The 14,627-nt window shown below is 36.2% G+C and overlaps 2 protein-coding genes across 15 annotated transcripts in view; one reads left to right on the top strand and one right to left on the bottom strand.

Moving 5' to 3' along the window:
• LOC107872046 (polygalacturonase At1g48100) overlaps nucleotides 1-7,563 on the top strand; it is a 29,208-nt gene extending 21,645 nt beyond the window's left edge. For both annotated transcript variants that reach the window (XM_047412663.1, XM_016718867.2), the window contains 4 exons: nucleotides 2,561-2,605; nucleotides 2,705-2,912; nucleotides 6,648-6,838; nucleotides 7,069-7,563. In XM_047412663.1, coding sequence (XP_047268619.1) covers nucleotides 2,561-2,605; nucleotides 2,705-2,912; nucleotides 6,648-6,838; nucleotides 7,069-7,446 — 822 coding nt within the window. In that variant the 3' untranslated portion in view covers nucleotides 7,447-7,563. The remainder of the gene's footprint in view (nucleotides 1-2,560; nucleotides 2,606-2,704; nucleotides 2,913-6,647; nucleotides 6,839-7,068) is intronic.
• LOC107871107 (peptide deformylase 1A, chloroplastic) lies at nucleotides 6,842-14,162 on the bottom strand. 13 transcript variants are annotated; one of them, XR_007055517.1, is made up of 7 exons: nucleotides 13,928-14,091; nucleotides 12,958-13,026; nucleotides 11,818-12,328; nucleotides 11,653-11,742; nucleotides 11,501-11,568; nucleotides 8,104-8,494; nucleotides 6,842-7,315 (listed from the first exon to the last, which is right to left on the bottom strand). XR_007055517.1 is itself a non-coding variant. In XM_047412668.1 (6 exons), the coding sequence occupies exons 3-6, from the start codon at nucleotides 12,247-12,249 to the stop codon at nucleotides 8,254-8,256; spliced, it is 831 nt and encodes a 276-aa protein (XP_047268624.1). In that variant the 5' UTR covers nucleotides 12,250-12,312; nucleotides 12,958-13,029; nucleotides 13,928-14,126; the 3' UTR covers nucleotides 7,950-8,253. The 13 variants fall into 13 exon arrangements, 11 of the variants coding, with proteins under 11 accessions (XP_047268624.1, XP_047268623.1, XP_047268622.1 ...); XM_047412668.1 differs by lacking the exon at nucleotides 6,842-7,315 and having other exon boundaries at nucleotides 7,950-8,494; nucleotides 11,818-12,312; nucleotides 12,958-13,029; nucleotides 13,928-14,126; XM_047412667.1 differs by lacking the exon at nucleotides 6,842-7,315 and having other exon boundaries at nucleotides 7,950-8,494; nucleotides 11,818-12,312; nucleotides 12,958-13,038; nucleotides 13,928-14,099.
• Between the last annotated feature and the right edge of the window lie 465 nt (nucleotides 14,163-14,627).

The raw sequence follows: 14,627 nt of genomic DNA, 5'->3' as shown, positions 1-14,627 counted from the left end.
ATAGCAAAGAATGTCGTCACTTTTATGTTACCTTCTACTATATATTTTAGCACTTTTAATTAAAGAAAAAATCTGATCATATATAAAATTCTTACCATATATTTTAAAGTTCTAATCCCATATATTTTAGGAGTTAATACTAAATATATAATAATTGGAAGAAAAAGGCTAAAAAGATGATTTTGTCTAAAGTTGGGTTTTTTAATAAAGAATAAAAAGTTCGATTCACTTTTTTAGGGATCTTTACACTTTTAATATATTGTTATATAGATATATAGATATATAGATAATAAGTTTTAGGGAAAATGGCCAAAAGCCCCCCCAACCTTTACACCAAATTCCAACTACACACTTATAATTTGCAGTGGTCCTATGACCCCCCCCCCCACCCCGAACGGGGCATTTCCACATTAGTAAAAGGTCTAGAAGCTATATTAGATGACAGGTACAACTCACCACTTCAATTTTCTTAAAAAATCGTAACTACCCCGCAACCCGCAGAAAATTGAAACAAATTATATAAAATCCGCACCTAAACCCGCCCCGTCCGCATAGGATCAAACCCGCACTGCTCTGCACCTGCACCACCTCATTGTCATCCCTACATATTTGATTGAAAGGAATGGTACCTCCCCAATTGGGGGGGGGAGGGGGAAACTAATTTGAATACATGATTTTTTTATTCAATCTTAATGAGGTGGGTTCCTCATGATATAAAGGTAATATAATGATGAATAGAGGGTCCATCATTGTCCTAAATCATATAATAAACTTTCATCATTTATTTTTATTTATTCATTATATTAAAAATAGATTTTTATTTTATTTATTTATTTTAGCATATCAAGAAAAAAAATTCTCTACCTTATCCTTAACATTAGTTAATCCTTACTTTAGAAGTTTTGACCAAAATAGGCTATTATTTAAATCATTTCATCAATATAGTATATTTTTAAAAAAAAATTACAAAACTAGTATAAACGTACTTGGCAGCAACGTATTAGGCTATATTTTATTTTAAAAAATAAACGGACCAAAAAGTAATTGACTGACGATGTTAAAATAGGAACCGTTACTGACAGTAACATTTTTGGCTTAAAACATTACTGTTTGTAACGAAACTCTGCAACTCTAACATATCAGAATATTTGTACGAAATTTGTCATTATATTCATTATTATGAGTCACGTTTAAGACTAAAACATTACTATGAGTAGCGATTCCGCAAAAGAAATTATAATTTAGGTGTGTGAATTTTATTTTTAAATCGACTGAATGTTAATATTTAAATTTGTCATTACAATGTACTCATCTAAAATATGCTATTCTAAGTAGAATAAATGTTATAAAACATCTAAAGTTATTTGACTAGAACTAAATGTTGAAAAATATTTATGATGTAATGATTATCTCTCTTTCGGAGAGGGAATTACTTGTTGAAATCATACTCATAGGTTTGATTGATTGGGTATATATAGTGAATCCAATGAACATTCAATCAAGCTCAAAGATGTCACTAGTATGAGTCATTCCGTGCACACGTTAAATAAAAAAAATTCTTTTACACTACAAATATGAATAATTTGAAATTCAAAAATATTGTACTTACATATTTTATGATTATGATATTACTTATTTATTATTGGCTTTTTTTTAATCGAATGTCCTTGATCCAATTAGCAATTTCCGATGAACTTGGTTAGAAGTCATTCTTGCCTCTCAACACACTCTTAGCAAAACAAATTACTTAAATTATATGATTTTCAAATCTTCTTATCAAATATAACATTATACTAACCAGTATAATATATATATATATATATATATATATATATATATTCTTTTACGAATACTGTGATTTGATTCGATAGAATCGTTACCTAGAGTAACATTTTAGCCACAAAACGTGATTCTTGATAACGACTTTAGCGACAGATTTCGTACAATGGCAGAATTATCAAGATTCGTTTCTGACAGTAACGTTTTAAGCCAAAAATGTTACTATCAGTAACGACTCCTACTTTAACACCGTCAATCAATTAACCTTTAATCTGTTTATTTTTTAAAATAAAATATAACCTAATACGTTACTGTTAAATATGTTTATACTAGTTTTGTAAATTTAAAAAAAAAAACATACTATTTTCGTAAATTGATTCAAACAATAGCTTATTTTGGTCAAGATTTTCCTTACTTTATCCTTAACATTAGCTACTACTTATTTCTCAAATCATTTCTCAATTTTTTAAAAAATGCTAATAGCCATGCGCATTCTAGTAAAATATGTATTTTACTTATTATTTTCTTAAAGGAAATACAAAGTTCATTATAGACAATTAAATGTGAATAGATAACTTATTTTCTAGGACCTTTCCCTTGTCCGAATAGCAATTTCCTTTAATTTATTCCATGTACAAACAAGTTTAATCTATACCTATTCATAGTAGTAATTAAAATTGTTGTTAACAAGTAAATTTTTCTGATGTTAGCAAATTAACACTCCAAATTCACATCAACCTAATTTTTCATTGTTCGATTGTTTTTATTGGTGCTTGGACAGATAAGTAGCACATCAAAACGAAAAATGCCCAGAACCAGACCAGCAGTGAGTACCATCTACTAAATTACTTATCTACCTATGCCAAATCCCTTATTAATTAAGTGAATTATAATTCTCATTTTATAATGCAATTTTATGTGGCAGGCACTGAGGTTTTATGGATGTTCCAATGTTGTAGTAACAGGCATAATAATCCAAAACAGCCCCAAAGCACATCTCAAGTTTGATAATTGTGCGGCTGTTCAAGTTTCAGGGATCACAGTTTCATCCCCTGGAGATAGCCCAAATACAGATGGAATTCACCTTCAGAACTCCCAAAATGTTGTTATTAACAGCAGCGATATTGCTTGTGGTAATAATTTAGTCAATTAGTCTTTCAAAGATAGATAACAGAATTTATAAGACAACTATTGTAGGTAATTGTCCCTAATAAGTGAAATTAGTAACCTTAAAAATAGGCAGCTAATCTGCTGCAACAACATTAGAGGCCGACTTTATGAGGTACAATGCCTTTGCCATGACATTAGTAGCTTAGCTCTTCACACTTCCCAAAGACCCTTTTTTTATAGAGATAGGTCGGGATGGGGGTTGGGGTTGGGGGCTGGACTAGGGTTTGGGTTGAGGGCAGGGTTTGGTTCTTGTGATGGATTAGGGTCGGGTCTAGGATTCAGTTTGGGGTTGGGGGTGAGGGGAAGTAGGGTTAGGTGGGATAAAGGAGCTTTCAGTTTGAGGGTTGGGTCTTGGAACATAGAGACTCTTCAGGGTAAGTCTATAGAGCTCGTGAAGATTCTTAAGAAGAGGAGGATTAGTATAGCTTGTGTCCAGGAAACCAAATGGGTAGGCTCTAAGGCGAAGGATGTGGACGGTTATAAGTTGTAGTACTCGGGTAGCCTAAGACATAAAAATGGGGTAGGTATCATAATAGATGAAGATCTTAGGGAGTAGATGGTGGAGGTTAAGCGGGATAACGATAGGTTGATGTCGATTAAGTTGGTCATTAGAGGATTTATGTTGAATGTTATTAGTGCCTACACTCCACAAGCAGAGTTGGATGAGGAGTAGAAGAAGAGCTTTTGGAAGTTTTGGATGAAGTAGTGAGAGGCATTCCGAGCACTGAGAAGCTTATCGTTGAAAGGGATTTCAATGGGCATATTAGGTCTTTATCAGGAGGTTATAATGATGTGCATAGCGGTTTCAGTTTTAGAGAGCAGAATGAAGGAGAAGTTTCACTTTTGGCTTTTGCTAGGGTTTTTGGGTTGTGGGTAGCAAATTCGAGCTTTTTGAAGAAGGAGGAACACCTTATTACCTTTAGTAGTTCTTGGTATAACTTTATAATCTTTACATAGTGCTCTATCCCTCTTCCTAAGGAGGAACACATTATTACCTTTAGTAGTTCGGTATCCGAGACCCAAAAAGATTTTTTGCTCCTTAGGAAGGGGGATAGAGCGCTATGTAAAGATTATAAAGTTATACCTAGCGAAAATTTTTCGACCCAACATAAGTTGTTGGTGATGGACATGGTAATCAAAAATGACAGAAAGAGAAGCGGTGTGGAGGATCGGCTTAAGATTAAGTGGGGTGGTTTGACTTTGGTCAATGCCGTGAAAATAGGGGAAAACTTGAAGACTATGAGGGCTTGGGAAAGTAAAAGGGATGTCGATAGTATGTGGGAGAAGACTGTCAGTTGCATCAGAAATACTGCTAGAGAGGTGTTGGGTGTCTCGAGAAGTCAATCTGGCAAACACTAAGGGGACTGGTGGTGGAACGAAGAATTAAAAAGGAAGGTGGGGGATAAGAAGGTAGCCTATGATAAGTTGGCTGCAAGCAAGGATGACGAGGAGAGACGAGCGAATAGGGAGGAGTATAAGTTAGCTAAAAGAGAGGATAAGTTAGCGGTTACAGCGGCTAAGACAGCGGCTTTAGAGGACAAAGACGGGGATAAGAGATTGTATAGGCTTGTCAAGGCCAAGGAGTGGAGGGCACGCGACCTTGACCAAGTGAAGTGCATCAGGGGGGAGGATGACAAAGTGTTGGATGAGGATGCCCTCATAAGAAAGAGGTGGCAATCATATTTTCATAGACTTTTGAATGATGATGTGGACAAAGATTTAGTGTTAGGGGAGTTGGAGAACTCGGAGGAGTGTCGCGATTATGGTTATTGTAGGTGTACTAAGGTGGAGGAGGTTAAGGAGACTATTCGTAGTATGCATAGGGGTAAGGCGACTAGGCCAGACGAGATTCCGATAGATTTTTTGAAGAGCACTGGTGAGGTAGCTTTAGAATGGCTGATAAGGTTGTTTAACATCATTTTAGGTGATGAAGATGCCTGAAGCTTGGAGATGGAGTACGATAATTCCATTGCATAAGAACATGAGGGACATTCAGAGTTGTAACAACTATAGGGGTATCAAGCTATTGAGTCATACTATGAAGGTTTGGGAAAGGGTGGTAGAGTTGAGGTTGAAAAGGATCATGACTATTTCTGAGAATTAATTTGGTTTCATGGCAGGTCGCTCGACTACTGAGGTCATCCATCTAGTGAGGAGATTAGTGGAGCAGTTTAGGGAGAGAAAAAAAAACTTGCACACGGTGTTCATTGATCTTAAGAAGGCGTATGACAAAGTCCCTAGGGAGATTCTGTAGAGGTACTTGGAGGCTAGAGGCGTGCCCGTGGCGTACACTAGGCGGATTTAAGACATATACGACAACGCAAAGATTCGAGTGAGGATGGTAGGCGGAGATTCGAAGCACTTCCCTATTTTGACAAGTTGCACCAAGGATCGACTCTGAGCCCATTTTTATTTGCCTTAGTGATGGATGTTTTGACGTGGCGTACTCAAGGGGAGGTACCCTAGTATATGTTATTTGTTGATGATGTTGTACGGATTGATGAGACGCGAGGGGGTGTTAATGATAAGTTAGAGGTTTGGAGACAGACCCTTGAGTCCAAAGGATTTAGGTTGAGTAGGACCAAGACGGAGTACTTGGAATGTAAGTTAAGTGATTTGTCGCATGAGGCTGACGTGGTGGTGAAGCTGAATTCTCAGGCCATTCAGAAAAAGAAAAGTTTCATGCCTCTTGGGTCTATGATTCAGGAGAATGACAAGATTAATGAGGATGTCACGCACCCTATTGGTGCAGGGTGGTTGAAATGGAGGCTCACTTCGGGGTCTTGTATGATAAGAAGGTACCTTCTGAGCTTAAAGGCAAGTTCTATAGTGGTAGCTCGATCAGCTATGTTGTATGGGGCGGAGTGTTGGGCCAGTTAAGAACTCCCATATCTAAAAGTTGAAGGTGGCGGAGATAAGGATGTTGCGATGGACGTGTGGGCTTACCAAGATGATAGGGTTAGAAATGCGATTATTCGAGAGAAGGTGGGAGTGACTTCGGTGAAGGACAAGATGCAGAAAGTGAGGTTGCAATGGTTCGGACATGTGATGAGGGGCACAGATGCTCTAGTTCGGAGGTGTGAGAGGCTGGCTATGGATGGCTTTAGGCGGGGTAGAGATAGACCGAAGAAATATTGGAAGGAGGTGGTTAGACATGATATGGAGCAGTTACAGCTTACGGAGGACATGACCCTTGATAGGAAGGTGTGGATGGAGTGGATTAGGGTAGAGGGTTAGTGGGTAGGAGTTTGTCTATATTAGTAGGTAAGAGTGCTTTTGTTTGTATCTACGCCTGTAATTGCTTGTTCGTGGTGTTTCAATGTTGTTTTTGATTTCGAATAGACAGTTTACAGTATTACCTTGTGGGGCCTTGTTTTCTTTATAATCTAGCGGTGTGTTATCTCATTTTTGTTGTGTGTTTTTATGTTTTCTGTTTGTTTGTTGATTATACTGTTATCTGTTCCGAGCCGGGGGTCTACCGGAAACAGCCTCTCTACTTCATCTAAGGTAGTGGTATGAATTGCGTACAGTTTATCCTCCCCTGACCCCACTTTGTGAGAATACACTGGGCATGTTGTTTTTGTATAGTTAGGGGACACGGAAGATTGGTCGTCCATATGTTAGATAACAAACGATGGAGAAAATGCTCCTGAGACTATTCTTTTCGTGATTTTGAAGTAAAAACACAAAATTTGCAGGAGATGATTGTATATCTATACAAACGGGAAGTTCAGCTGTGTTCATTCACCATGTGAATTGTGGACCTGGACATGGATTCAGCATCGGAGGGCTAGGAAAAGACAAAACCAAAGCCTGTGTCTCCAATATAACAGTTCAGGATTCCACGCTACAGAACACTACGACTGGTGTAAGAATCAAAACATGGCAGGTATAAAGTAATGAAGCATGAGTTCAACTGAACCTATTATTATGGATACGACACAAATATAGTATAAGAAATTACTAAAATTTCAAATATATTATTTAAACCCATAACTTCAAACATAAAATAGGTTCAGTGGTAAGAACCTTGAAAATTGATTCCATCGACTAAAATCCTTGCATCTGCCTCTGGCTTTCAAATTATGTCTCTATAATTGAATTTGTTGGAAATTTCAGGGAGGCTCAGGTTCAGTTCAGGGAATCATGTTCTCAAATATCCAAGTTTCAGATGTGAAAACACCAATAATGATAGATCAATTCTATTGTGACAAAAGAAAATGTAGGAATCATACAGCAGCAGTAGCCATCTCAGGAGTTTCATATCAATCCATAAAAGGAACTTATTCATATAAACCAGTTCATTTTGCATGCAGTGACTCTGTGCCATGCACAGGTGTTTCCCTTTCAGCCATAGAGCTTAACCCTTCACCAGAAAAGAAGCACTTTTATGGACCTTATTGTTGGGAAACTTATGGAGAATTGAGAACAAACACAACTCCTCCTATTGATTGTATTCAACCTGATAAAAGAATTCCTAGTTATGATTCTTGTTGATTCATTCGAAATTAAGGATTGTACCCTAGTCCAGTTGTATAAATCGTCCCAGTACTAGGGAGATTGATGTATCTTTCGGACTAGTTTTCTGTCTATATATAGTTTTGCAAGACCTTCATAATGAAGAGCTTTTATGAAATGCATAGCTAGCATTCTGTCTATTGTTCTCCAGAAGAACACAGAATAAGAGTTCATTTAATGCATATCAACCTATTGTTTCGACACCCTCTAATTTTCTGTTTCATTTATCTTTTTTTTCAAATTTCAAAGGTGCAATACATGTATAATGGCACAGTATTCTTATTAACAGACGTTAACTGGATTGGACCAAACTCTTGGTATAATATCCTGCATACCAAATAGATATTCGAAAGTTCGGTTGCGTATACAATTTGCCATTTTTGTTGTAGCTTCAGAAAAGGGTTAGAAGGCAACTAGTGACTGCCTTTTAAGTCGACTAGGAATTAAAGGGACTAAATTGGGAAAAGGTTAATAATCGACAATTTTGCAAAAACAATTCCAATAATCAATACTTTCTTCAAGTTCTGCCAGCAAAACAGAACGAGAAACAGTCTACCATTCAAAAAAATGATTTTTTGTAACTGGTCCATCTAAAAAAAAGTTGTTAACTGCTTAATGTACACGCTTTTCTGTTACCTCATGTGAATCCAAGTAGTTCGATATTCGACAAGATGGGTCCGCAGCTCCTTAATCATCTCCTAAACTTCACAACCATCCAATGATCCCATTCCCAAGCAAGATATTGATAATTCAGTTCATAAAGAGTCACTTGATGAGGTAGTGGACCTAGCACACTCCCAATTTGGGACATCCAGCTGCAAGAGGCAAGTCCAAGTTCTCTACAGTCCTGAATGTTCTAGGGACCATCTTGTCAACATAGAGAGTTCCATCTAGGTGGTCACATTCGTGCTGCAAAATGCGAGCCTGCCATCCTGAAGCAACTACTTTGATTGCTTTGCCATTTCGATCCAAACCTTTTACCTCTACTTCTAGGTGTCTTTCCACAACCGCTCTGAATCCATCAACACTGCAAACAGAAGATCAAGCAAAGAATTCATTTATATCCGTGGTTATTAACCGATAGGACATCTAAGCAGTTTTGACCACATGATGCATCACTATAAAGGCTAGGATAGCCTGTCACAGAGAACTTCAGATTCTCGTGAAATTTGAACCTCCACGTAATAGCGCCAATATAACTATTCTTATAACCTTTTTGGCCAAGGTATTGAAAAAACAAAAGTGCTTATATTAGAAAGTTGAGGTGTTTGACCAAGATTTTAGAGAAAAAATAATTGCTTTTAAGCAGTAGCAAAAGCGATGTTTTTCAAAAGCCAAAAAAGTAGTTTTTACCCGGAAGAACTTTTGGAACATTGGTAAGCACAAACTACTGCTCTAATATTGGCAAAGTGATTTGCAAATCGATTAGCCAAACACAAACTGCTACTCTCTAAAATTACTTTTCCTCTAGTAAAAAAAATAACTTTTCAAAACTAAGCAGATTTTGGAAACTTGACAAACAGGCTATTCACTTGCTAGTTATTTTTCTAATAAACAATTAACTTAAATACAACAACAACAACAACAAACCCAGTGTATTCCCACTTAGTGGGGTCTGGGGGGGTAAGATGTACGCAGTCCATACCTCTACCTCTGATGAAGTAGAAAGGCTGTTTCCGAAAGACCCCCGGCTAAACAATTAACTTAAATAAAAACCAAAAATAAAAACAGCTATTTCCTGTTCGATATTTAGAAACAAGCATCCAAGCAAAGTAAGAAAAGTCATAGCAATGTACAAATCGTTAAAGCTCCTCTTCACAGACTACCTCCTCAATAGGCAGACTGGCAGAGTGACATCTTCACCAAATCAAGGCACATTTAATTTCACGATAATATTGCTCATCTTTACAAATCATAGGTCATTATTCATATATGAAGTGACTATCAAGCCATAAAGTTAAGTTGAACTTGGTGACTGCAACCATCAAAACCAGGAGCGCACTGGATAAATGTTGAAAAGGTGTTGCCTCTTGTATCTTTATATTAGTAAAAGAATTAATAAATCTTTTGACACAATTTTAAGGCAAAGATAAATTTGCTACTTTACAAAAGATAAACAAACAACTATCTTCCACTTACGTGCTATTAATGCTCATCACTTTCTAAATCTTTTCTTTGCATGAAGTGATACTGATGATGTTAGAATATGAGCATGAATAGGAATAACATATAAAGCATACTTAGAAAAGGATTATAATGTAGTGTACTATTAGAAAAATGATTGGAATGTAGTGTCTATAAATAGGGTCTTAATGTAATAATGCAGTAACAACAATTCAAATAATATTCTTCTTTTATGTTTCTCATGTGGTATCAGAGCCTCTACGAACTTGGTAAAGAATCAAAGAGCTTCCGTTGCCATCGGGCAGCTATAACCCATATATGTCGCCCGTTTGGCCAATGATCATGTTAGCAAAAGACTGGGGCAATATGCTTCTTTTCGGTGACTATTTTCTCATATCATATTTGCATAGCGTCGTCCATCATCAGGTGACTACTTTCTCATATCAGATTTGCATAGCACCATGCATCTCTCTGGACTACTTCTTATATTTAATTTGCTTAGTACTGTGCATCTTTTCGGACTACTTTCTCATATCTGAGTTGCATAGCACCTTCCGTCTTTACGGTGACTCCTTCGATTTGATTTGCAAAGTTCCATGCGTCTTTACGGTGACTCTTCAAATCTGATTTGCATAGGATCGTGTCGTCATTCCGACCCTACCCATATAATTTCTCTTTTTAAGTAGGGTTGTGCCATCATTCCAACCCTACCCACATAATATCTTTTTTTCAGTAGGATCCTGCCGTTATTTCGACCCTACCCATATAATTTCTCTTTTTCAATAGGGTCGTGTCGTCATTTCAACCCTACCCATATAATTTCTATTTTTCAGCAGAGTCATGTCGTCATTCTGACCCTGCCCATATAATTTCTATTTCTCAGTAGGGTCGTGCCATCATTCCAACCCTACCCATATAATTCTCTTTCTCAGTGGGCTCGTGACATCATCCGACCCTACCCATATACTCCCTTTGTCCCACTTTATGTGTCGTCATTTCATTTTTAGTCCGTCCAAAAAGAATGTCATCTTTTCGTATTTGGTAATCATATAATGGGAACATTCCTATTTTATCCTTATTGGGGCTCACTTAATAAGAAAAGACAACTAAAAAATAAACTTTAAAAGGGATAATTTTGTAAACTTTACAAAGTCATCACTCATTTCTTAAACTCTGTGCCCAGTCAAAAGGCGACACATAAAATGGAATGGAGGGAGTAATTTTTTCTCAGATTGTGACCACTTTTCAACCATCAAATCTTATAATCCGGCGCGTGAGCATGTTCCGGCTAGTTCTTCGATGATTTTTTTGTTCAAGATCTACTCATCCCTTGATTTCAAGATGACCATATATTTTATACCAATTTACGGCAATTTTTCAGTGACAGATTGACTTTCCGGTGATGTTTTCTACGTTTTGGATCACTTTTTTGGCTTGTTCCTTTTCAATTGAGGTCTCCCGGACGTCCAGAATAGTCCTTATCAATTTTCTTGCAGAAATCTTCACCAAGTCTCTCACCAATCCTTGTACTAGTTACATCCATAACAAGCTTGGTACATGTCTTCTTTGCACCAGCTTGAGAGAGAGTGTTAGAATATGAGTAGGAATAGGAATAACATATAGAATCCTACTTGAAAAATGATTGTAATGTAGTGTTCTATTAGGAAAAGAATTGGAATGTAGTGTCTATAAATAGAGATAATTGTAGTAAGAACAATTCAAATAATATTCTTCTTTTATATTTCTCACAAAGTAAATAACTGTCTTTTTCCCAAAGTTCCTGATGCCTAGGATCTTATACCAAAAAGCATGCCTATATGTCTGATGTGCTCCTAAGCAAATACACTACAGCATTTCATAGTTCAATATGTAAAAAACTTGAAGTTAGGCTTAGTTGTTTCCGTGTTACCTCAAGCACCCCTCGAAAAACAATGCAGTTTTATTGCCTTTCTGTTGAAGCTTTGGATTTATAATAACCTGCAAGAAAAGAAGAAAAATGAATGTATGTCACAAAATTTGGACCTCCTATTTATCAAGATGATACATAAAAATTTCACACACCAGGAGATCAAATGGACGTCTATCTTGTGCTTTGATTTCATCTTTAGGAGCATAGCTTATGTACTCATTTGTGTCTTCCAGCACAATTATCTGTCACTTGCAATACAAACACACTCAGCAAGGGAAAAAGTAAGTCGGAAAAACTAAATGTTTTCTTTAACAAACCTTCAAAGGAATACCAATTTGAGGAGCAGCAAGACCAACTCCAGGTGCATTTCTCATAACCGTCACCATCTCATCTATGATCTTTTGGATCCGTTCTGACCCAATATCTTCAAGAGGAACATCCTGAGTGGGTTCATGAAGAACAGGGTCACCAGCTTTCACAATGTCAGGCATGATTTGCTTCTTTTTCTCTCCTAAACCCAGAAACCAACCTGCTCGAGCTGTGGCAGAACTGTAACTTTTATTGGATATTAAGTCAGTGCATACAGAATATCTTCCCTGCAGATTCCATTGTATGAATATTGGTCTCCGGGAGTCATGGAGTTGTGTTAAGTGGAAGGTCAGAGGATTCATTTTCTTACAAGATTTCAAGTATTTTGGAGTAACTGGCACAGAAAGAGCACACTGTGCTAACCGCGGAAATCTCTCCATCACCAAACTCAGATGACAGCACACCAGTAACACTAGTTAGAGCATCCCAGAGTATGCATGGGCCTGCTTAACACAGTTTCTTTTCAAGAAAATAAGAGTGGATTGCAGTAATTTTATTCACCAGTATAATGGTGCATACTGCCAGAACACAATACCAAGAAGCAAAACTCAATTGAATCAGAAGTTGAATTTCCGGTCACAGAACAATTGATCGATGTTTTAAAGCTGAATTATGACACCTTAAAACTACTGTCTCCTCAGGATTTTGTGAATCCAGCAAGCGATCAAGATCAGGTAGTATGATGAAAACTAGTAAGTTTGATCATAATTGTGTGATGTGTATACGTGCCTTAGCTTTAGAAAGATGCAGCAGTAAAACGATTGCATTCAACATGAAAACAAATAGATATAAAAAGTGATAAACTGATAATAATGCATTATGAGAAGATCCCAAATTTTCCTGATAAACCACATATTCTCATTCAAACAATCAAAAGACGCAAAATACAAAGTTAAATTCAGACTTGTGGATGTTACTTATTCACTTGGACAGTATATAAGGCAAATATATTTGGCAGAACAAATAAATCCCAAGTTTGAGGCACAACTGCAGGGAAACACTGAAATAAGCAGCCATTCTTTTCACAGCATTGGCAGACAAAGCAAGATATAAAGAATTGACCCCCTTTTTCCAACAAGCACATTTACCTGATGTGGTACAGGATCCTTCTAGTAGTCCCTCTGGCTCCGCAAATTTTGCAGGTTTTTTAAGTAGTTCTGCTGATGCTTCTGTAGGTCAGTTTGGTAATGATCCTTCGATTCTAGACTCAAGAGCAACAAATCATATGATACCAAATAAGCACGCACTTTATAACATTACTCCTCTTCCATTAGCTTCATCTCATTAATGTTACTTCTACTAGTTCTTTGACTTTAACTGCAAATTGTCTTACAAATATGAAGCTAGTTCTTTTATTTCCATCTAATTTCTGTGCATCAGTTACTTAGTAAATTAAATTGTTTAGTTATCTTTACCTATTCCGGATGTATTCAACGGGGCCCTTGTTTGAAAAAGCCATCGATAATTGGTAAAGTTGCAACTGGACTCTACACTCTACACCGTGAAGTCTCATAGCACATTGATACTTAAAATGCTTCTGTCAATAGTGTTGATACTACGCTTGTAAATAGTGTCAATTCCTACAACGCCACTATCAAATGGTATATGTGCCTTCTAATACATTGAGCCCTTTGTGTGTGTGTGTGTATATACACACACATATTTGAATACACGGAATAATTAAAACTAGCCGAGGTCTCAAATTATGCACTTGTTTATCATGGATTGTATAGACTTGCTCCTCCATGTTAACAAGTTCAGAAGTTTAAGACATCTAAAAATATCCCTATTTTCTGATGTTACTAACAATTAGCTTGATTTCATTCCTTGTTGGTTAATGTATAAAATGCAAATTTATATTTAGCCCCAGATTACAATGCTATCTCTATTTAACTTCAACTTATCCACATTTAAACTAACATGTCACATTTGCCAGGACTACTGAACAACAATTATCATCAAAAAAAAAAAAAAAAAGATTATAGGAAAAGTTTTAAATTGGAAACATAACAACTAAAACGCAGAGAAGATACCTTAAACTCAAAAGATATGGAATACCTTTTTATGGAAGCAGCACCAATTTAGTAAAAAGAGAAGCAACAGTCACTCCTTGAAGAAGGATAAAGCAAGAGAAGAAGACCAAATGAATATAGATCATCCATCCCTAAACACTATTAGATTGAAAATTAGAAGGCATAGGTCTTGGGTGTTCCTGGGTTTGATTAAAAATCAAATGGGACCGTAAATCGAACCAAATTGATTAAAAAAAATAACGTTTGGTTTGGTTTAGTTAAGTTTGGTTTTAAATTGTAAAAATCTGGTGTTATTTGGTTTGGGTATGATTTTACTTAAATAAAATTGTGAAAATAATCAAATCGAACCGATAAATTATATATACATAAATATATATATATATATATTATAATTATTTGTATATAATTTATAAATAAAATATAAATATTTTATTAAATTTAATCTTAAATTAAATTTTAATCTATCTCTAGCCCAATTGCTCAAAGCCCCAAACTTAAGTCCAACTCTACCTACTATTACTAATAACTTAATTCTACGGTCTCTACCTCACTTTTTCTACTTTAGCTTTCACAATATGTAGGACATCAACTGCCGCTTCTTTTGTTCTTCATTGAAAGGCAACACCGCATTAACTTCTGTTGTTCTTCATAGAAAGCAAACGATAAAAAAATTTCTTTTCAGTTTTTCCTCTCACAAGGAAAAGAAAAAATAAATATTGAAGCTT

The sequence above is a fragment of the Capsicum annuum genome, chromosome 5, assembly GCF_002878395.1.
Source record: "Capsicum annuum cultivar UCD-10X-F1 chromosome 5, UCD10Xv1.1, whole genome shotgun sequence".
NCBI classification, from domain to species: domain Eukaryota; kingdom Viridiplantae; phylum Streptophyta; class Magnoliopsida; order Solanales; family Solanaceae; genus Capsicum; species Capsicum annuum.
Note: the sequence above shows the minus strand (reverse complement) of the source record. Positions and strands in the feature narration are given on the sequence as shown.